The sequence below is a fragment of the Phyllopteryx taeniolatus genome, chromosome 10 (assembly GCF_024500385.1).
Source record: "Phyllopteryx taeniolatus isolate TA_2022b chromosome 10, UOR_Ptae_1.2, whole genome shotgun sequence".
Classification (NCBI taxonomy): domain Eukaryota; kingdom Metazoa; phylum Chordata; class Actinopteri; order Syngnathiformes; family Syngnathidae; genus Phyllopteryx; species Phyllopteryx taeniolatus.
This window is the reverse complement of record NC_084511.1, coordinates 22,683,785-22,707,399: the sequence shown is the minus strand read 5'-3', so window position 1 is coordinate 22,707,399 and position 23,615 is coordinate 22,683,785. Positions and strand designations below refer to the sequence as shown.

General features: G+C 42.2%; 2 protein-coding genes across 4 annotated transcripts in view; one reads left to right on the top strand and one right to left on the bottom strand.

Annotated features, from left to right (window-relative positions):
• mrpl11 (mitochondrial ribosomal protein L11) overlaps window positions 1-23,615 on the top strand; it is a 65,224-nt gene that overhangs the window by 19,490 nt on the left and 22,119 nt on the right. For both annotated transcript variants that reach the window (XM_061788186.1, XM_061788185.1), the window contains exon 2: window positions 473-635. In XM_061788186.1, the coding sequence (XP_061644170.1) occupies window positions 513-635 (123 nt within the window). In that variant the 5' untranslated portion in view covers window positions 473-512. The remainder of the gene's footprint in view (window positions 1-472; window positions 636-23,615) is intronic.
• On the bottom strand, window positions 9,576-22,167 carry tmem265 (transmembrane protein 265). 2 transcript variants are annotated; one of them, XM_061788391.1, is made up of 2 exons: window positions 21,721-22,167; window positions 9,576-14,229 (listed from the first exon to the last, which is right to left on the bottom strand). In XM_061788391.1, the coding sequence occupies exon 2, from the start codon at window positions 14,225-14,227 to the stop codon at window positions 13,178-13,180; it is 1,050 nt and encodes a 349-aa protein (XP_061644375.1). In that variant the 5' UTR covers window positions 14,228-14,229; window positions 21,721-22,167; the 3' UTR covers window positions 9,576-13,177. The 2 variants fall into 2 exon arrangements, with proteins under 2 accessions (XP_061644375.1, XP_061644374.1); XM_061788390.1 differs by having other exon boundaries at window positions 21,715-22,166.

Genomic DNA, 23,615 nt, shown 5'->3' with positions numbered 1-23,615 from the left:
CCCATTTTTACTTGGCGGCTGTACTGTAGTGTAAAGGTACCTTTTTATCCTCCCACGCCCTTGACAGTTAACCCCCCGCTGTTGGTGTTTAGAGGTGACACATCTTAAAAAACGATGTGAGGCTTTTTTGGCGTGTACCCCGCAGGTTTCAAGGAAAGGTTTAAAGGTTTAATCCCGCCGTTTGTCTCGACTCCGGCATGTAGAGAATCTCACTTTGCTGCTCATCCACACCTTCACCACCCCATCCACTAACGCCACTTCCAGCTCTTGCTGCGCCGATCGAAGAGAAAGATATTTTTTTAATTACTCGCCTACTGCAGCAGGCAGCGTTTTTGCCTGTGGCTTTCGCTATTTACTTTTTGTTTTAAGTTGATGATGTTTCGATGAGCCCCGTGTATAAATCACTTAGTGTGCTTATGTTATGTAGCCATGCTAATTTGCTGTGTTGATTTTCTTTGCGTCATCGTTTCAGTGGCTGGATTCTCTTGTTGGCTTGGTGGAAAGCTGGAAACATGTCAAAGATCTCCAAGGCAGCCAAGGCTGTAAAGAAGTTGGACATAAGCGGTGTGATCCGGGCTATAGTGAGGTCAGGACAGGCGGCCCCTGGGCCCCCACTGGGCCCCATCCTGGGACAGGTAAAATGACCTTTTCCCTCCTCTTGTGATCAACGGTGTCAAACTAACCGAAGTACAGTGAATCCCCGTTCATTGCGTGGGACACGTTCGAGACCCACGCACAAACCACAATATAGAGAGACAATATGTTTTTGTTTTTTTATGTAGTTTTCCCCTTCCCCCATATTTGAAACACATCTAAACATTAAAACACACTTTTTAAAGTATTCCTTACTGCCTGTGTTCTCTTTCTCGCTGTAAGGAAATGGGGAAACTATCACATAGTATGTCTTTGAGAAAATGATAAGAAGACTCACGGTTGAATAGAAAGCTTGCTTAAAGCTGTTTATTTGTCACTCCCAGGAGAATGTTTTTGTGAAACTGACACAAAAAAAACTAAATATAAACAAGCATTGTACATTTAAACAACAAAATGTTCAATCAAACCGCATAATGAAAAAAGGCCCCTAGCTTAATGCTTACATATGTGAAACACTATAGAGAGGCTAATGGAAATTAGCATAGATGTCACAGTAATTAAAAACCTTAAAAAAACTGCTACTTTAACACACAGAGCAGCATCACAATCAACAAAAGACAATTAACAGTGTATATATAAACACCAAACTGTTCTACCAAACCATATTAACCAAAGTCCGCTAGCTTTAATGCCACCTTATACTGTGAAACGCCATAAATGGGTTAACAGAAATGAGCGTAAATGTCACAGGAATTACAAACCTTCAAAAACCTCTACTTTCACACGCACACTGAGCAGTAACACACTAAAACAGAAACAACTGCTTAAAACAACAACAAATGAAACGAAATCTGTGAAATAGTGAGGGCGCAAATGATGAACCACAATATACCGGGGATTCACATTAGGCCTGCAGTAGAAGGGCTTCACCTGACCGTCTGCGTGGAACTCCTATTAGCTGCAGTGCAACCTGCTCTTTCCCTTTCCCATTTTTGCAAATCACAGTTTTTCAGCCTCACCTCCACCTCATTCTCCTCTCCTAGCGCTTTCTCTGCTCCCATTTTTATTCTAGTCGCACACCTCCTTTGTGCAGGTGGGTGCCTCCATCTGACACAACAATTCCCTCACAGTTACTGCACCGGAGACACAAACGCCACCTGTCCGGATTACTTTGTATATATTTTAAACTTTGTAAAAGCAGTTTATTTCTTAACTGCCATTCTTTAGTTCCAGTGGCCCACAAAAACAGCAAAAAAAAAATTGGGTCTGAGGGGCGCTCCTTCCTTGTGGATTTTAGGAAGCTCATAAATGCAAGGTATCGCTTCTCTTGGATACATGCGGCGGTCAATTCCTTTCTCCTTTTCAAGCTTCTGAAGGCATTGTATGATCTTCTTCTTGTATCCACTGGTGGGATCCCTCTTAAGCCTTTCAAATGTGTTATCGTCGTCCTGGAGGGCAGTGAGCTTTTCTGTGTTGAGTATTACGGTGCATCTTCCCTTGTCCGCTGGTAGATTTGTAACGTTGTCGTCCTTCCTTTTTTTTTTCCTTTTTCCCTCCCAAGTCAAGACAAAAAAAAAAATCGTCCGAGCCCTGGCAAACAGTAAAACTCGTAAGTCGAGGTAACACTGTATTTGCTGAATCTCATCAGGTTAGGTGGTAGTTAGTTGTGCTTGTGTCAGATTGCTTTGTTTGAAACGCAAGCCGCATCTGGGTTTCGCAAACTGAGCTGTTCTGGTGGTACAGTCACTATTTTGATAGTAATAATAAGTCTCTGCTGAAACATCATCCTGTCACACAGCCACATCAAGCTTATGCCCTTCGAGCCAGTATGAGTGGGCTGTGTAAAAGCACTTTATTTGTTCAATAACTTTGTTGCCAGATGAGCGAAAACAAAAACAATAAAATGGGAAGCATTTGTGCCAATCAGCAGTGACCAACAAGCAGTTTATTTTGCGGGAATTTGGCATGTCTTACTGGCAATAGAGTGAATCGAGGTTTCAAAGTAACTTCTCTATTAAAAGGACAAATGTACTGTTAAATATTCCGTAGTGAAGAGTTGCACCTATGCTTCAATTGCTTCCAATTTCTGCCCCTCTTATACTTGTTAAAACACACTTGTGGTGGTTTTATTAGGAGCTTCTGCAGTCAATGCCGCCTTTACGAATCTTAGAATGTTCCGGCTTTTATTGACACTGTCGGAAAGGTCGTAATTCTTCTTAATGTTCATCAGTGAGGCCTTAATGGGTGGCGGTGTTGCACCAGTGTGAATTATATTGAAAAGTGATCCGCTCTTGTGCATGCAAATGCGGTGGGCGAAATATTAGGAACACCTCTCAGTACAATGCTCGATATTATTTTGTGTCATTTTTTTTTTTTAATCAAAACCAGTGATTAACTTAATGAATGCCACCTTGATTTGATTTGCTGAGGGTGCAGAATACACCCAGACCGATGTGGGTTTTTTGAGGCCGATGCTAATTCCGATATTTGGCGAATAAAATTCCAAAAACTGATTAATTGGCCGGTTAATTTGAACAAATGTATATAGATACAAACACTGAAAGTTACCAAAAATGTGATATTGTTGTTTGTTTGAATGTAATTATCTTTGTCATATGTTGTAATGTGATTTTTGTTGTTTTGCCAACTTGAAAAGGGCTAATATCAGACGAGTTAATTGGTCGGGCCCTACGGCAGAATATACAATATGAACTTAATGTGATCTTTTCTGCAAAATTTGCCATTAGAATCATAAAACGCAGGACGTGATGTTAACTCTCCGTTTTGCCGATGGATGGTAATCACATGAGGTTAACCACACGTTGAGAGTGGCATGGGCGCTGTATCTCGGACATGGGGAGGATGTAAATTTCGGGACAGATCATCAATAGTGTACCTTTTGAATTATAGGTTGCTTCGGCCTTTCAAACACTGGACACCCTCATCAAAGGCGGCCAGCAACAGGTTGATCAAATCTGCGCACATTTTGTAGTTCAATTACGTAATAATGTTACATGTAATTGTTTCACGTTTCATGTAATTGTTACGCCCCAAAACTGCAACTACAAAATGGGCGCATATGTCATCGTGGCATGCAAATTGCTGTTTCAGTTTGACCTTTTATGGAGAAGAATATCGAATACTTTTGTATGTATGAATGAATGACTTGGCTGGATTCACACTGCATGGTTCAAGGGACAATTTTTTGGGGGTTTCAGCTGGCACGATTGGGATACGAGTCATCGCAAGATAAATAGAAAAAAAGAATGCACAGAATCAGATAGCTTCAGATCGATATCAGTCCTCCTTTAAATGTGGATACAAGTCTGATACGTATCTGATGTATGCCAATGCGAGTGCAGTGTGAAACGTCTGCTCAAACAACACAAAAAAACATGAAAAAAACACCCCGTGAATCTGAACTTCAGCGAGTGCATACACCATTAGACCAAATGGGGTCTAAATATTGTACATTAGATGTGTGACCATGTGGGAGAAGTGACTAATGCTGGAGTCCAAAGTGCGACATGCGGCGCTGCTACGCCCCCAAAAAATGAGGAAAACTGAAATGGCGGCCAACAATTTAAAGCCATATCTCCACAATTGAGAACTACACAGCTCTCAGTGTTTGCGCGTTTTCATCAATTATCTTCAGATTAGAAACATATCTCGGAATTCACTTTATAGGGTCTTTAATAAATTAGTTTCCATTTTCATGTCTTTTTGGTGTATTATTATCACAGGCAGTCAGTTATGATATGGAATCATTTGATCGTTTAGAGCAGCCTTTCACATATCCCTTGCTCATTTTGGTCCCTGACTTTGGGAACGGCTGGTTTAGAGCAGGCCTGTTCTGTCAGGTCGGTAACATAAAAGTGAATCACACGAAAAAAAAAAAAAAAAAAAAAGTCTAGTTCAAGTTCCCTTCTGGGGTTGAAATTAGTATATGCAAATGTTTTAAATAATTTAAAAAAATGACACAATTGTCTCAGCCCCTCCACCTCCAGCCATAGCGCTCTCCCTACGCCTATTCTTATTCTGGTCTTCTAGTCGTCCTACTCCCATTCTTGTCCTAGTCTCCTTTGTGCAGGTGGGTGCCACAATCTGACACAATTCCTTCACAGTTTCTGCACCAGAGGCATAATTGCCACCTGTCTGTATGGTAAATGGGTTTTTACTCGTATAGTGCTTTTCTACTTTCAGTGTATTCCGAGCGCTTCAACACTGTCTCCTCGTTCACTTGCTGATGACGTAGCATCAGGAGCAACTGGGGGTTCAGCATCTTGCTCAAGGACACTTTGACATGGTCACAAGGGCTGAGGGTCAAACCCAGAACCTTCGGGTTGGGAGACGACCACTCAACCACCTGCTCCATGCCGCCTCCTTGCCCAATATATACATTAGCCTCCATTTTACAAGCCAGTGGGCCAAATGAGGAAGTAGGTTGTGCTTTCGTCTTACACTCTGTCCTCGTTAATTTGCTCCGGAATGTTTTTTTGCTTCATTCTCTATTGTTCATGAAGGCACCACATAACCTTCACACTGCCAATTGCAGATATTGCATTTGATTAAAGCATGCAGCATGGGACTAAGAATATGGCTTTTTTTTTTTTATTAACTCTTTTTTTTTTAAACCGTAAAAATGAAATAGAAATTAATAATAAATCATCTTAGAACATGCAAATGTTTTGCGCTTTTAAAAGTATCTCCTCAAAGTGAACAGTGTTTTGCTGTAAACCTTTCTTGTAAAAGTTTAACTATTGTCTTGATTTTATTGTTTAATACAGCCTTTCCCCAGACATTTTCAGCCCAAGACTCCATTTGGGCTTTTATTTTGGTATGGCTGGTGTAGAACATGCTTATGTTGATTTGGTGAATCACATTGAAAAATCTAATTGAATTTCCCTTGTGGGATTGTAATTAGTATTTCTGATGACCTTCGCCACAGAGATGTCAGATGTTTTTTTCTGATGGGTCCGAATTCTTCCAATGACGTTCAAAAAATAGTTTGAAAGAAAGTGAAAATCTATCTGTTTCAGATTTCTCGTTTGGTAGCAATTGAAATCTAATGTCGAAAATCCCATTTTATCAGACACATCTCACAGATCAGGCTTAATTAGTTGGGCTTTGTGCGGGACTGCTTTGTTTGACATTCAGCATCTCAAATGTCACTTCCTTTTAATAACAACAACAATAATACATTTATTTTATAGAGCGGTTTTAAAGGGTAGTCAAAGACCCTTTGCAAATAAAATAAAACATGCTAGGATGAAAACAGAATTAAAAAAAAAAAAAAGACAAAGACAAGAAAAACAGGGCAGATTTACACATTAAAAGCAGTTTGGAATAGGTTAGTTTTCAGTTGGGATTTGAAGATGGCGACGTCTGAAGAGTCACATAGGGGTTTTGGGAGCAGATTCCAGAGGGTGGGAGCAGAGATGAAGAATTCTCTGTTCCCCCAGGTTCCATGCTTGGTCCGGGGAGGTGGATAGAGAAGGTTATTGTCGTAGGAGTGGAGGCTACAGGAGGGGGTGTGGTGGTGGAGGAGGTCGGAAAGGTAGGAGGGGGCCTGGTTATGGAGGGCTTGGTGAATGAGTAGAAGGACTTTGTACTGGATGTGGAATGGGGAACCAGTGGAGATTCTGAAGGACTGGGGTGATGTGGTCTCGGGAGTGGGTGTGAGTGAGCAAGCGGGCAGCTGAGTTCTGCATATACTGAAGGATGTTGTTGCAGGAGTCAAGTCTTGATGTGATGAAAAGCACACATCAGAGTTATAGCTGCGGTGAAGGAAAGTGATGGGTGGAGACGGGCAATATTCTTGAGGTGGAAGAAAGTCGTTTGTTTGTGATGTTGTTGATGTGGGTCTCAAAGGTGAGGTGGGTGTCGAAGACTACTCCTACGTTTGCGGGTGTGAGGGGAGGGACCCAGTGTGATGTTGTCAACAGAGAGGCAGATGTTACCGGTGTGTTTTGTTTCGATATTATTGTATATCATTTCTTTATGCAAATATGATGTATGTAAACATGAACAAAGCCTAAACATCAGATATTGCCATTTTTGGTAGCTCTGTGGTGACATCTGGTGTTAAACAAAAGAATTTGTAGACGGTTAAAGTTCCTACGAGAGCTTTTGTCCTGGTCTCCCGCTATAGGGCTTCGCAATTTACTCGAGCCAGACGAGGTGCTTCGACCTGTTTTGCCAAATGTGGAAGTTGGTTGCGCATAACCCTATTACGGTACTGTAATGCCATCGCATGTCGGCAAGGAGAGACAAAGTAGTGGATGCACTTCCAGCCGTTTATTGATTGGGACAAACAATCAAATACAAAATCAAAACACTGACAAGGAGCTGCTGTAGGCCACAACTTGTGGCCAGCCACTCACACGTAGACCAACCGGCCAATTGTAGACAACCCACATCAGCTCCTGATGTCGCGCACTGGGCCACGGCCCTTAAAGGCACAACAATACACAGTTCGTTTTTGTGACTTTCCTCTACAACTGTAGCGATCTGGCGTCATGTGCATTTGATGACGCCATTTAGAAGTTTGCCACTCAGTGTCCGAGCCTTTTGGATCATTCCCCAGCCAGCTGTGGTGCCTGCTTTGAACTTCTCTCCTCCAGCTGCAGCGTTGACAGCGTGCGCTCTGATGAAAGATTTAGCTGCACGTCTGTCGGTTAAGTGCAGCCGAGCGCTGGCAGGCGCACGGTGGCAGTCGCTGCGTCGCGAGGTAAATGAGGTGACGTGGTTCTGAGTGTGCGGCCACACAAAACAAAGACGCGTGTTTGTCGAAAGGTGATCTGACCATAGACGTCTGTACAGTATGTTGTTTTTGTTACTTTTGGACTGTTTGCCTCATCATCGGTCTTAAGGTGGCTCATCATGTGAATTTAAGAGTGCGTGGGTTTGTGTGTGTGTGTGTGTGCGTATGAGTCCCTCGGTGTGTTTGTGTCCATGTTCGTGTGTCTGTGTTTTTGTCTTGAGTGTCTTGTGTTTGTTTGTGTTCTTGTGTGTGTGTGTGTGTCCATCCATATGTGTGCGTGTTTGTGAATGTGTGCCAGTGTGTATATGTCACTGTCCCTGTGTATCCGTGTCCTTATGTTTCAGTGTGTGTGCGTGTCTGTGTGTGTCCCCAAGTGTGCGTGTTTGTGTGTGCAAGCGAATAAAATGGTAAACAAATGGTAATATGTCAGCCGCAGTTCTGGTTTAGGCGGCAGCATCAGGCTTTCTTCTCCTTGCCTGCGACTCACAACTGACAGTGCACAGAAGTACGAAGCCTGTCCACTGCGGAGCAAATTCAAACAAACGAGAGAAATAAAAAAGGAGCAGGAGACAAAAAAATCTGAACGCTTTTCCTTTGGAGAGTAATTACAGGCTACACTGAAATTAGCACAAATGATGAAGACGAAAAGAGCGTCGGGGAAAGAAATAAACGCACATAGGGATGTCTTTGTGACTCTGAGTTGTGAGAGTCTGTCGGGAGCTCCGGGAAAATACTGAAAAGTGTATCCAGAGGTTAGCAGGTGCGACCGATTTGAAAAGTTACCTTTTGTGGAAGAGATGTGTAAAGTTACCCAAGAGGGAAAGCATGTTGCGAGTGTGCGTTTGAAATGGAGAGCGAGTGAGATGAAATAGACAGGGTTGACGGGAGTTGGATTCCGTTTACTTACACGACTGAAGCTGCTTTTGCACAGGGGTCAAAGTCGAGGCTCGGGGCCAGATCCTGCTCGTCACATCATTTACGTAACTCATTCGCTGGCAGCCATTTTCAAACAGATAGATGTTGAAAAACTTACCTGACGAATATATTCGCTGGTGGAACAGTTTGAGTCCACGTGCCTAATAAATGTCCACGGCAGTGGACAAGGCTATGGGCTAACTAAATGAAGCTCCTCCCCTCACTTCAACATTGTACCTTGGCCCTATGATGACACACAATGGTGCCAAAGCAAGGCGTGGAAGAGCGTCTCATCCAGCTTGTCTGTTAAATTCAGGTTTGTGAGTCACTCACTAGGGCACGCCCCTTAAAGCCACACGTTAACACTCAAATACTACTGTGTGTGTGTGTGTGTGAGAGAGAGAGAGCGAGAGAGAGACTCTTGGCTGAATTACACTTCATAAAACCAGTTTCTTTAAATTAATTTTTTTTATTATTTATATTTTACAATAGAGTGCTAATTTAGCCTTTTTAAAAACGTAACAAAAGAATTTTGTTACATATCTATGATGTGGCTCCCTCCAGAAGCGCAAAATGAATTCCCCGTTTTGCAGCCGAGTGTGTTCATTCGTCTAAAAATGTGTTGTAAAAAAGTGTGGCCCTTTAAAGTGGTGAGACAATAAGCACTTGTATTGTGACAAATGGCCCCACTTTAGCGTAATGGGACTATTAAAGCGTAGAAGAGATGCCGGCAGTGCACTCAGGTGCAACTCTTGACGCTATCGCGTCAAGACTTTTGTCTGGAGCCTTAAACATAAGCGCACTTGAGGATTACGAAACGATACCCCGACATAATTGTGATGAATGACAGGCTTTGTGTGCGTGTGTCTGTCTTGTCTGTTCGTTCTCATCTACAAATGACCTGCCTCATCTGTCCATTTCAAAAATCCAAAGCAGGCCTTGACCACAAAAAGTTTGCTCACCCCAATTAGATGTCATTTTGGCCTACAGATGTGATGTGAATCGAACACATATTTATATATTTGGGGCCACATATAAAATCTCATTTAGGGCCACCAAAATCCTGTGTCCATGTGTGTCTGTGTGTCTGTGTGTGTGTATGTATCCGCGTGTACCGGCAAATGGAGTCTGATGAACTTTTAATAGAGCCCAGGAGACTATTATTTGTCTTGAAGGCCTTATTAGCCTTAATTATTTCCAGTGGCTCCTTTTTGTGTGAGAGTGACAGGCTACCAATACCTGCCCACATCTTTAGCAAAGGCGTGCCAAGGCAAGTATGAAACATTCTGTTTTTGTGTGATTTTATTCTGTCCTGGTGGCATGCAGCTGAGCACAACTGCAAACTTCTTAACCACAGACTATCTTACCTGTGGCATACAAACCCTTTCCAAAAAAAAAATATTATATCACGGAATAGTTTATTTATAATTCCATAATTCCATTCAAAAAATTAAACTTTCATAGGTTATGGATTCTGGGCAGAGATCCAGAAAGAGAAAGAGTGGAATAAGGAGGGAGTTACGCGTGTGTTATGGCGTGTCTTATAGTTATATGTCTGTAAACAAATTATAATTTTGCCATCAAAAGCTCTTTCTTGGTCTTTGTTGTTTTATATTTGGAGGTGTCACAACATTTTCTCTTTCCCAGGGAAGCGATCAATACCAATATGAGTGAGAATTTGTAGCTGTATTTTGTGCAATTGTGATTTTACTTTATTCATTTTTGTACATGAAGTTGTCATGTTCATCCTCAGTTTCATAATAAGGTGCTCTGAAAGGCACTTTGAACCTTTAAGCATGTTATGTTTACAAATATGGTGAACATACGCATTTTTTCAAAGGCTATTTTTGAACAATTAATGTTCTTTATTCTTCACTTCTGTAAAAGTGGGTCGTGACTTGGCGACAATAGGAAAATGCGGGTCGCAGGGTGACAAAATTTGAGAACGTAGAGAAGAAGTAATTTCCAACAATAAGCTTTTTATAGCAAAACAATGCTTGAAAGTAGTCCTATTTTGAAAGTGATGAGTTCTTAATGACCATATTGCCAAGAAGCGCTTCCCAATGATTGGAACTGATTTGTAACAAAACAATCTTACAAATATCGCAAAGTAAGCTTATTTTGTTAAATAAAGCAGTGGGAAAAAAGTGATGTTCTAATCAGTCCTTGTGCGTGGATTCCATGAGAAGCGGCGCTTTAAGTTATAGTAATTTCAGCACTGTGGTAGCTACCTAATAGATCAATCAAACACACTGACGCTCCATCCCACTTACTGGCGGAAAAAAAACCCAAAGCATTCTGCCATTTCCCCAAAGACCTTCATTTTCTTTAATTTGAACAATGCAAAGTGATTTAGCAAAAAAGAGTTGTACACTTTTTTCAGCAAAGAGAGGTGATTGAATGTGATTTTTAGTTGGACAAACAATTTAATTGCAGCGGTCTTCACAGTCCCCTGCTCAATTACGGTACTTTTCTCTGACTGCAAATGCACAACAGTTTAAAAAACATTAAAAGTTTAAAAACTGGCACACACAAAACAATATCATCATTGTCGGGGGGCATTCGGGTGAGTCGGGACGACCGCGCCTCCGACGCAATGGAATAGAAGTTACAATACCCACTTGAATGATGCAAACACTGCATTATTCAAGTCGGTATTATAACTTCTATTCCATTGTGCACCAACGTCAACATAACACCACCCCAAAATAATGTTCAATTGCGAATATAATATGCTAAAAAACTGCAAATTTATGATGCTGTGATTGATTAAAATGGTAGGACACATCGCTAGCACATTGTCAGCGCTTGCTGTCCACATTAAATTGTGCGCTAATACTTCAGATCTGTTTGCGACGACAAAATGCTGCATGACTCCCGCAGAGTGAGTGAAGAGTTTACGACACTTGTCAGTTGAGCGTTTGAGAGAGATTTGTTCTGAAGCTATTTTCAACACTTTAAAATGTTAATGTGTCAAAATAACAGATGACGTGGGGACAGACCAATAGTATTGCTTCCTGAAAAAAATCTGACCATATTCGGACATACCAAGTTTCTGCCCGACAGCGACGATATATGGAGGAATGAGCACTAAAGACATACAGTGCTGTGAAAAAGTACTTGCCCCCTTCTTAAATATTTTTTTGGCATAGTTTGCCCACTTTGTTTTTTTGAATATCAGACAAAGATGGTGGAGATTTTATTTATGAAGGGGAAAAAAATATTCAAAGCAACCTGTGTGAAAAAGTAATTGCACCCTAAAGCTAATAACTGTTTAGGCCACCCCTCAGAAGCAACAACTGAAATCAAGTGTTTTCTATAACTGGCCATTGAGTCTTTCAAATCTCTGCGAAGATATTTTGGCCCACTCGTCCTTGCAGAATTGTTTTAATTCAGCAACACTAGAGGGTTTTTGAGCATGAATGGCCATTTTTAGGTCCTTTCACTGCATTTCAATCGGATTCAAGTCTGGACTTTGACTAGGCTACTCCAAAACCTTAATTAAAAAAAAAATAATAATTATTATTATTATTTTATTTTTTTTAAAAGCCATCAGAAGTTGACTTGCTGGGGTGTTTTGGGTCGTTGTCCTGCTGCGGAACCCAAGTGCGCTTGAGCTTCGGGTCACAAACTAATGGCCGATCATCCTCCTTCAAGATTTTCTGGTAAAGAGCAGCATTCATGGTTCCCTCAATCACAGTAAGTCGTCCAGGTCTTGAAGGAGCAGTGCAACCCAAGACCATCAAACAACCATCGCCATGTTTGACTGTTGGTATTTTCTTTTTCTGAAATGCTATGTTTCGTTTACGCCAGATGTAACGAGACGCGCAAAAGTCTTGGGAATCATTCAGATGTTTTTTTTCCTTTTCTTTTTCTTTTTTACACAAGTAAGACAAGCCTTTATGTTCCTGATGATCAGGAGTTATTTTCGCCTTGAAACTTTGACATGGATGCCATTTTTATCCACCCTCTCTGACCTTTACTGAGGCAAGGGAGGCCTGCAGTTCTTTACGTGTTGTCCTGGTTTCCTTTGTGACCTCCTGGATGAGTCGTTGCTGTGCTTTTGGGATAATCTTTGGAGGCCGGCCACTTTTGGGAAGGTTCACCACTGTTCCACATTTTCTCCATTTGCGGGTAATTGCTCTCACCGTAGTCCTAAAGCTTTATAATGGCTTTGTAACCCTTTCAAGACTGTCAATTGTTTTATTTCTTACCTGTTCTTGAATTTCTTTGGATCATAAGCATTTTCCTTTGGCTTTTTGAGATCTTTTGGCCTACTTTATTTTGTCAGACAGGTTCTATTTAAGTTATTCCTTGATTCAACAGGCCTGGAGGTAATCAGGCTTGGGTGTGGTCAGTGAAAATAACCTCAGGTTTCAAAATAATGTGATTAGCCCCAGTTCATTCGTGACTTACCAAGGGGGGGCAATAACCTTTTCACACAGAGTCAGTTAGTGTTGTCCTTTCCCCCCCCCCCCCCCTTAATAAATAAAATCCCCATTTAAAAACAGTATGTTTATTTGGGTTATCTTTGTCTGATATTTACATTATTGTGATGATCTTAAACATTAAAATGGGGAGACTATAAAAAAAATACAAATTTGAGAAGGGGGCAAACACTTTTTCACATTCTTGGAACAATTTTTCTGGTTTGAAGTCGATTTAGCGTTGACGCCCACAAATAAACAAAGAAACAAACAAAGAAACAAACAAACAGACAGACAAACAAACAAACAAACAAACAAACAAACAGACAGACAGACAAACAAACAGACAGACAAACAAACACGGTGCTCCAAAAGTGTGCATAAATCTAAGCTTCACAGCATTATATCCACTGTGTCCATCTGTTTGGCTTGTCAGGGATTTGCCTGTGTGTGTGCATAGATTATGCACACTGTGTATCTAGAGTTCATGGGTGATGAAAGAGGGTGCTAATGGTGACTCTGTGTGTCCCGGGCTCCCGTGGGAGAGTGTGGCGCTTTGTGAGCGAGACAGCGTGTGAAAGTGAGCTGAGGAGGCTTTCCCTTGAGTCTGGCTCTCTCCCTGCTCCGAGCCCTGACTCGGTAGCGTGGATTCTTCGGGTTGGCCTCCAGCCGCCGCCCCGGGCCCCCTCGGACCGCGCTCTTGCTTGTGCCTCTCCCAGGCTGAGCTCAGCTTCACTGCCAAGGCCAGCAGGTTCTTGCCCAGGAACACCATTGAGACTCGGGGGTCCCTGTACCACAGTATGCCTGCACCCCTGAGGCCAAGGGTGAAGATGTTGATTGTGAACAGGCTGAGCCAAGGGTACAAAGCCTCCTTACGGGGGCCCCTCTGTCCTGGCAAGCCCACGGCCCCCAATTCCGTGAGGGCCACACATGGTAGCAGAAGCAGAAGGGCATAGCAATAAAAGAAAACCAAGCCCTCGGCCCAGATAGGCAGCTGTTGCTCAGGCCCCGTCGCCCCTCCTTGGGGCTCCCACAGCCCGGCCTGCAGATCCAGCACATCCAGCAGGTCCACCACCACCCACAGGAGGCGACCCCGCACCTCCTGCTTCCTGCGCTGCGGGGTCATGTAGTCTGCCCCCGTGAGGATCAGAAACAGGGACGGCAGACAGATGGACAGCAGGAGCGTCAGGACTTTCCTGGCGAGCGGGTCGGGCGGCCGCCGCTCCTGCCTGTAGTTGTGGCAGACGAAGAAGAGCTTGAGCTGGAGCAGGGACAGAAAGAGGAACCAGAGAGCATTGGCGAAGCCCCGGCGGGACGACCGCGCCTCCGACACCACCCCGGCCGACACGAAGCGCAGCGCCAGCAAGAAGCCCACATCGCCCAGCAACACGGCCATGTACTGCCACACGCTAGGCCCCGACAGCCCGCGAGCTCCCAGCATGCTTTGTTCCAGCAGGTAGAGGTCCACCACCACCATCGTGCTCACTGTGACCAGGGTGGATACGCACACCTGGGGTGTGGGCAGCATGCCTGGAAAGACACATGCCAAATTTAAGTTAAAGCTATGGCTTAGTTCAAGAATTTGTACTTGTAATACACACACCTGTTATTATTTTTTTTATTCACAAAGCATAATACTCTCCTTTTCAGTGTAATTTCAAAGTTATGTGAAAATTTTAGACAAATTCTGGTTTTATCAAGCGTAATTCAGCCGAAAGACACACACACACACACACACACACACACACACACACACACACATACACTGTGTTGATGTGTGCCTTTAATGGGCATGGCTAGTGAGTGACATCAGGAGCTGCTTACCACATGGTAAGTTCAGTGTAGCGCCTGCTTCATCCTCCTTGCGAGTCTTTTCATTTTGCATTTGTCTGTTTGACTGTTTGTCCTGTTCAATAAATGGCTGAAAATCAACGAGTATCTGAAGCTCGCTGTTAACCTTTGGCTCGTAACACAAAGTAGAGAAATGGTCCAAGCGACTGCTCATAACTCAAAAACTCTTAAGTTGGGGCTCTCATAAGTCAAGGTAGACACCGCTTTACAGATACATGTCAATCAATTACAATATGGTGGAGATGTCAATATATTTCAGTCCTCATACATTATATACAGTGTGTGCGTAAATTATTCAGACCCCCATAATTTGTTTTTCACTCTTTATTATATTGCACCCCTCCTTGAGCCGTCACCTTATCGTGGTGGATTCAATTCTGTTTTTTTTCTGTCAATATGGGGTTCTGTGTGTACATTAATGAGGAAAAAAATGAACTAAAATGATTTTAGCAAATGGCTGCAATATAACAGAGAGTGAAAACTTTAAGGGGGTCTGAACACTTTCCATACCCACTGTAAAATTCATCTATGATTGAATACATTTTCCATCAAGAGAAGAAATGCGTTTGTAATTCATGACATTTTCTCGTCCAAAAAAAAAAAGCACCAGAGGCCAAAATAAAATAGGGCTGCTTCTTGCTATGGCTAACAATGTTGTCTTTCCTCAGCGAGAGCTTATCATCCTTGGCCAAAGTTTACTGCCGTGTGAGGATGGTTAATTTTCACAAATGCGCTTCCTTTCATTGCTTCCTCTCTGAACTGTTGTTTCACATGCAATTTACGCTCACTATTTTCATGATTGATTCACTTGGCTCCATCTGTCTTGGTGTGTCTGTTATCTCGCTAGTTTTGTCTCGTACTGTATGTTGCCACTGGTGGAAAGGAATTAAGTACTGTACAAACATTGCATTACTGTACTTTAGTAGAGGCTTAAGGTATCTCTACTTGACTGGAATATGTTTTTTTTCGGACTTTTTGCTTTTAGTTCTTACATTTGAAAATGATGTGTGTACTTTTTACTCCTTACTTTGTCAAAATTCTCTACATCCTGACTAGCATTACTAACATCCTCTAGAAACTCAGGCAGATCCATCCCCTAATGCCCACAGCTCCTCGCGGTGTTTGGAACATCATTGCAGTTTAAAACGGTTTCTCACTTTGCAGTTTGAATGAGGACGAAGAACCTGTTTTTTTTCAGTCTGTAGGGCGGATTGACATAGGAAGCATAACTCCTGTCACGGCATGCCCTTAAAATAACCTGAAATAAGAACTAAAAGTTGTTTTAACACTATGAGTTACAGTAGATAAAATAAGCATTATCAAGCGTTCATAAAAGTATAAATCTGTCAAACGATGCAACCAACTAACTGGCTAGCAACATCTAGGCTATGTAATTGCTTCAAAAATAATGGCGCTAACTAGTTACAAGCTAGTCATTATGAAGATAACTAGTTACTAACAAGTTAGTTATAATGCAGTTAACTAGTGACTACATAGCTTTAATGAAGCTAACCAGTTACCAGCTGGTTATAATAAAGCTAAATAGTTGCAAGCACGCTACTTACAATGCAGTCAACTAGTGACAAGCTAACTATTTATAATAACGCTAACTAGTTACTAGCTAGCTAGTTATTTGTAATATAGCTTTTTCCATTCAATGAGAAGGTCATACGAACCTCAGTGTTAACCTGTCACCTCTGACAACAGCACCTGCCACAGCTCAAAGACCCCCTGTTTCAGATGGATCCGTTGTCATGGAAACTGATTGGCAAAGGCTACTCCGAGACCTTACTGGTCGAAATCTCATGCTACTTAGGGATGGCTGGAAGGTACAGAAGTAGCTGCCCTTCTTAAATAGAAAATGTTAAAGTTTTTTCAAGGAAAAGACAAGTGAAGTCACACTGATGGCACAATTTTTGAATGTGAAATGTGCGTAGTTAAGGCCCAATTGTTATGGTAAGGGGAAAATTGCTGGTTTATAAAACTTGAAGCGTATTTTATTGAAGTCCTAGATCCCCCAAAATGCACACTTTGACAGCAAATTTGTCAAAATACCAGTAACGTAAGCAAATTATTAGCTCAGGTGTAGTCTCGTTCCAAACAAACAGCGACAAATTACTCTTTCTGTCCTTTGCGGACACACCACAGTTAGAAACTGAAGAATAGAAACAAACCTCACTATTGATTGCAGAATGAGCAATGATCATTGGCTTCACAGTGAGCTCTAGCCCACGTCTTGATATCATAAAGCGTGACACTGACTACTGGACTCTCCCTGGGGGTGTTAACTCCTCACACGGATCGAAGTGATTATAATAGCAAATGGTTAGCCACTCAGACGTGTTGAAATGGGGACAGTGGAGCGTGATGGAGACAGATGCTGTCAGCCTGATTGCAAACCTATGAGTAACGCGAGGCGCTGAAACATGACTACAGTCAACCTCTGTTTATTACGCCGGATGCGTTTCGGACCCACCCACGATGGGTGAAAATCTGCGATATAGAGACCCTATGAAAATGGTTATTTTATAGTTTTACCCCTCCGCCATGTTTTAAATGCATTTAAATGTATTGTGTACAGTGCACTCCAACAGTTCCTTGGCACCAAGATGTCAACAGATGGCGCACAGAAACGGCAACAAATTAGGTCAGCGAATAACGGAGGATAGGTTCCAAAAAATGATCGGCGAATCGCGAATTGCGGGCGTTCGCTGTATTGGCGCCTGTTGTCACTCTTTCACTGTCAAGAAATGGGAGACTATTGTAAAATATCACTTTTAAGAAATGAAAAGTAGACTTTTGCTTGAAACATCTAAATAAGAGGCAAAGCTTTTTGTCACTCCCAGATGAGGTTTACTGTAAAACTGACACATAAAACAAAAGAGAATTAAACATTGTACAACCCCAATTCCAATGAAGTTGGGACGTTGTGTTAAACATAAATAAAAACAGAATACAATGATTTGCAAATCATGTTCGACCTATATTTAATTGATAACACTACAAAAACAAAATATTTAACGTTCAAACTGAAAAACTTTATTGTTTTTAGCAAATAATCATTAACTTAGAATTTTATGGCTGCAACACGTTCTAAAAAAGCTGGGACAGGGTCATGTTTACCGCTGTTTTACATCACCTTTTCTTTTAACAGCATTCTTTTACTGCGAAGCCACGCTGTTGTAACACGTGCAGAATGTGGTTTGGCATTGTCTTGCTGAAATATGCAGGGGCGTCCATGAAAAAGACGTTGCTTGGATGGCAGCATATGTTTCTCCAAAACCTGTATGTAACTTTCAGCATTAATGGTGCCTTCACAGATGTGTAAGTTACCCATGCCATTGGCACTAACACAGCCCCATACCATCACAGATGCTGGCTTTTGAACTTTGCGTCCATAACAGTCCGGATGGTTCTTTTCCTATTTGGCCCGGAGGACACGACGGCCACAATTTCAAAAACAATTTGAAATGTGGACTCGTCGGACCACAGAACACTTTTCCACTTTGCATCAGTCCATCTTAGATGAGCTTGGGCCCAGAGAACCCGGCGGCGTTTCTGGGTGTTGTTGATAAATGGCGTTTGCTTTGCATAGTAAAGTTTCAAGATGCATGTATGGATGTAGCGCCAACCTGTATTTACTGACATTGGTTTTCTGAAGTGTTCCTGAGCCCATGTGGTGATATCCTTTACACATCGATGTCGATTTTGGATGCAGTTCCGCCTGAGGGATCGAAGGTCACAGGCATTCAATGTTGGCCTTGCCGCTTAGATGCAATGATTTCTCCAGATTCTCTGAACCTTTTGATGATATTATGGACCGTAGATGATGAAATCCCTAAATTTCTTGCAATTGTACGTTGAGGAACATTGTCCTTAAACTGTTCGACTCTTTTCTCACGCACTTGTTCACAAAGAGGTGAACCTCGCCCCATCTTTGCTTGTGAATGACTGAGCAATTCAGGGAAGCTCCTTTTATCCCCAATCATGGCACCCACCTGTTCCCAATTAGCCTGTTCACCTGTGGCATGTTCCAAACAGATGTTTGATGAACATTCCTCAACTTTCTTCTTTCTTTTTTGGCACCTGTCCCAGCTTTTTTGGAACGTGTTGCAGCCATAAAATTCTAAGTTAAGGATTATTTGCTAAAAACAATCAAGTTTATCAGTTTGAACATTAAATATCTTGTCTTTGTCGTGTATTCAATTAAATATAGGTTGAACATGATTTGCAAATCATTGTATTCTGTTTTTATTTTTGTTTAACACAACGTCCCAACTTCATTAGAACTGGGGTTGTATATTTAAACACCAAAATGTTCAACCAAACCACATAATTGTTTCTAACAAAAGTCCACTAGTTTAATGCTAACATGTAATGTGAAAGGCCATAAATGGGCTAATGGAAATTTGCATAGATGTTGCAGTGTTTATAAACCTTCAAACATCTGTTACCTTAACACACACGGAGCAGCAATGCATACAAACAGTGCATACAAGATTACTCACAGGCATATACAGTGAGTCCGTGCATAGTCACGGTTCGGTATTTGCTAATTCATCTATTAGCGAATTTCTGAAGGGGAAACTATCCCCCATGTTTCACAGAACCCCCTGCTTAGTGACTTTTATTTATTTATTTATTTATTTTACCCAATGCCCTGGTTATACACTTTTTTTTTTTTTTTTTTTTTTTTTACCAGCTACCTCGCCCATTCGTGTATTTATTTATTTATTTCTTTATTTATTTTAAATCATAGCTATTATAATGGCCGTTAATTATTTTTGGATTTTCGCAATTAGCGGTCGGGCCCTGTCTCTCTTCCCTGTGAATAGCGGTGGTCCACTGAATTTCTCTGCGTCATGGGAACGACTATTATGGCAGCTTAGTAGAAGATTTTCTTCCAGTAGAGTGCAGTGCTGCCCGGCATGTCGTGGCACGATATGGTACTACACTGGAGACGTGCAACTTTATTTCAGACTCATGTTTATACTGTAAAAATGCATTTTAAAAAAACGTTTAAAAATCATCAGTAGTGGGTGCGAAAGATGAACTGCGATATAGTGGCTGTTCACTGTATTAATATTTTTCCAATGGCGGATGCTCCACCTCCTTCCTTCCCTCAAACACTAAAAAGGACCTTTGCTGTCTCCTTTGCGCCTTCTGACACATTGAAGATAACTGACAAACTCCAGCGAGTTAAAAATGGAGCTTCGGGATCCTCTGCATGTGTGTGTAAAAATTAGCATATGACTCAAAGTGAAAGATTAATAGGCCTTTTGGCTTTCTTCCTAATAAAGTATTACTGCATGATGTTAATAGGTCATAAATAATCTCAAAGGGAGAGAGGGGTGGGGAAAAGAGACACAAACACAGATATAAAGTGACTTCTATGAAGGCACTTCTTGAGCCTGGCGAGGATGAATGCGAATATATTCATCACAGGCAGCGTAAGAATACATCACAGACTTTGGGGGAGTTGTGTGAATCAAAGCGAGAAGCAATGTTTAATCCGCTCCCGGGCCGGGTGGGTGGACACGCGTGGATCATGCTGGTGTTTTTTCTCATATCTGATTGTCTCAAAGCCCCTTTTGTTTCATCACCCTGTAAAACTTGATTATCGCCGGCCTCAAATTGGATGAATTTGAAATGTCGCCCTCTGGGCGAGCAAACCTGATAATCTTCAAGATGGCAGGCGGAGGTTTTACGTTTTTTTTGGGTTTATTTATTTATTTATTTATTTATTTTTCTACAGTCTCCAGTTATTCCACCTGCACATTATACATTGAGGGGAAATCTCCCACTTGACTGACGTGTGTTGTGGTTGTGTGTCAACACTGTGCAATTTGTTGTGTTGTGAGCGGGTGAGCGCGCTGATGGCCCACCTGTCCACCGAGCTCATCAATCACGGGCCAATTCATCACGGGCACTCCCTCCTCCCTGTCTGCTAGGTGACAGCGTTGTTGACAAGGTGAGGCAACCAATTTCGCGTTAAGCATGAGTAATGGCGTGTAGGCAAGTGTTGGGGTGAGGCACCAAAAAAGAGATTTCCCTACGTTTCACTACATTATTTCTCGTAATTAATGAATCGTAGTTCCATTACTTCTATAGCGCTTGTCGTCATTAGGGGAGCAGGAGCCTATCCCAGTTGACGTTTTGCGCGAGGTAAAGGATAGGATACACCCTGGACCGGTTGCCAGCCTTTCGCCAGCTGTTCATGCTCACATTCAGACCTATGGACAAGTTAGAGTACAGGTATGAAACTCAAGGCACGGGGGCCACATTCGGTCCACCACATCATTTTGCCCGCAAAAATCGTTTGTGTCAACTTCCATGATTCATGCTAAAATCTGTACCAAAATTTCAAATCGTCATATGTAATAAATAATAACGTTGAGATATTACAAGCATTTTTTTGTCACCAAACGTCTTTTTACAGTAACTTTAGCAATAGTTGAACAAACTATTATTGTTGACTTCTGACTTCAAAAAATGGATGGATGGATGGATATAACCCTTACTCGCAGATTTTTGCTTTTTGCAGCAGGGCTCAGTGCCTCTCCTCTACGAAGAGATGAATTTGCAAATGCCGAAACGCAAATTGCGGGGATTCACTGTACGGGTTTTTGAGTCTCGGCGGAGGTCAGTGACATTGTAGTCTTTAGCATAAAACCAGTTGGCATAAAGGGGAATAATATAATGCGTATCACACACAAAAACTGCCATAGACTAGAATTGATTTTCAATTTCTAGGACGTGTGTCATATTGTGACAAACTAATTTATTAGTGGGTAAGCAGGAAGCTAATCCTTGACGAGGCATTGCTCATTCAATCTGCACATGACGACAACATGTGTGTTATGATGTGCAAACTAATTTATTAGTGGGTAAGCAGGAGTTTAATCCTTGATGGGACATTACTTAATCAATCTGCATACGACTACAAAACATCTGTTGATTTCTCACGTAACGTCACCTGGGGGGGATGTGTGTTGCACTCACAGTGTGAAACGTGCCTTTTTTTTTATTTTTTTTTTATAAAATCCCCTCTCATATCTTGATCACCAATTTCACAATCTATTAATGACACCTGTTTCGTAAGTGCCCCATTAAGAGAACACCGGCGTGCACGGCTGGTAGTAAAGTGGAAAAAAATTGAGTTACCCGAACCATTCGTCTTTGCACCCGGGTGCTCCCGCCGATGCTCCGGGCTTGATTTACAGCAGCGCACAGTGCCTCATCCAGAGAGTAGAGGCACTGTCTGTGACCAATAAAGTCGCTTTTTTTATTGCCGGTGATAAGCCCACTGATGGAGGCTCAGGATCCAGGCTGCGTGTAGAGCCTGGCGGTGAGATTCTGCCACAACCGAGCGGAGTTTATCACAACAACAAGAGGAGGAAGAGAGAGAGGAGCATCTCCCCCGATGCAGATCCGGCATGGCAGGTGGCTTTGCGGGGGATCCGGGAGGAGACTGATCTGATCACCACGCCGCAGTGTCACGTCGCCTCGTGGGGCAGCGATGCCGTGGAAAGCCGGTAGTGCGCCGGCAGTGCGAGGTGCGTCCCAAGTGGAGCAGAATGGAGGAAAGAAGCGCAGCGGCTCGTCTGCGATGCGCAACGCCTCCAAAAAAAAAAGAAAAGAAAAAAAGAAAGTGGCGTGCAGAGCGCATGAGTTTGGCCCCGGCACGATGTTCATTTGTAAGCGGGTTACGTGCGCCACGGAGGACCTCCCACCCGAGCATCCCCCTCCTCTTCTCCCCAAACCTCAGCTGTGGGAAGTTTACACTGAGGGTCCGTATGGAAAGCTCTTGGAGTATTTATTGTAGTGGCATGCCATGGTGTTAATGGCTGGTGAGGCACTGACATTAGTTAGATTCACAAATTTATAATATGAGCCAAACAGTGTGGTATAGTCCTATTTGCCTTTAAATTAGCAGCATTGGATTAAAAATGGGTGAACTGGTATTTTTCTGAGTTGATGTTTGAAGCAGTCCTTTAACCTCCGAGCTGTGAATACAGTTGTCCTTGACTGTATTGCGGTTCACTTTTCATTTTTTTCTTTTCTTATTGTATTTATATCGCAGAGTATCCGCTATGTTGTTGGATTTTGTCGTGATTATTCTCCCACACACTGTTATTACAGAGCGATAAGTGTGAGCCATGTTTGTTAGCATTAAACTGAGCAGAATTTCCAAAGGCAAACCTATGTGATTGTTTTAGATACACGACATGCAGTTCTTTTTGTGTTTAGTTTGACAATAAACTTCAACTGGGAGTGGCAATAAACAGCTTGAAGCCTCTTTTTTGAAGAATTGTTCCCTTTCTGACAAACTGCTGCTGCTTGTGAAGTGAGTTCAGCACAAAAAAAAAGATTAAAACTGTAATTGCTTTAAATCGAGGAAAATTTGTCTGATATAGTCTGCCTTTGTGAGGCAGAATAGTGTCTGCCTCATCTCGTGCTTTTATCTGCATTTGAGGAAAGCTGTTCAATTATTTATTTGATACCCTTGATATTCCACTTAAGGTCCATATAGTAGTACACTCTTTGTCCTCAATAGTAAGGAAATTCAGCACACTAGTAGAATGACTCTGGTACACTAGTAAGGTTTTTTACCCTACTGCCTTCCAGTACTGTATGACATTTCTCGACACTAGTAGAAGAACTACATGGTACTACTGTATTTTCATGACCATAAGGCACACTTAAAAGTCTTACATTTTCTCCAAAATGGATGGGGCGCCTTATAATGGACCCCCGAAAATGCCACCGACAAAGAGACATGCTTACGAAGCACAGTTTAAACTGCAAGCTGTCAGTTACGCGGAGGAACATGGGAATTGAGCAGCCGCGAGAGAATTCAAGATCAACGAATCCATGGTTTGCAAGTGGAGGAAGCAGGAAAACGAGCTTCGCCAAGTCAAGAAGACGAAGCTGAGTTTCCGCGGAAACAAGGCGAGGTGGCCCGAGTTGGAACACCAACTCCAGCAATGGATTAATGAACAAAGAACAGCCGGGAGAAGCGTCTCTACAGTCACCATTCGACTGAGGGCAATAACGCTTGCAGA

Excerpts from the sequence above, each read along its gene's own strand:
- tmem265 (XM_061788391.1), bottom strand. The coding sequence starts at position 14,227 with ATGCTGCCCACACCCCAGGTGTGCGTATCCACCCTGGTCACAGTGAGC.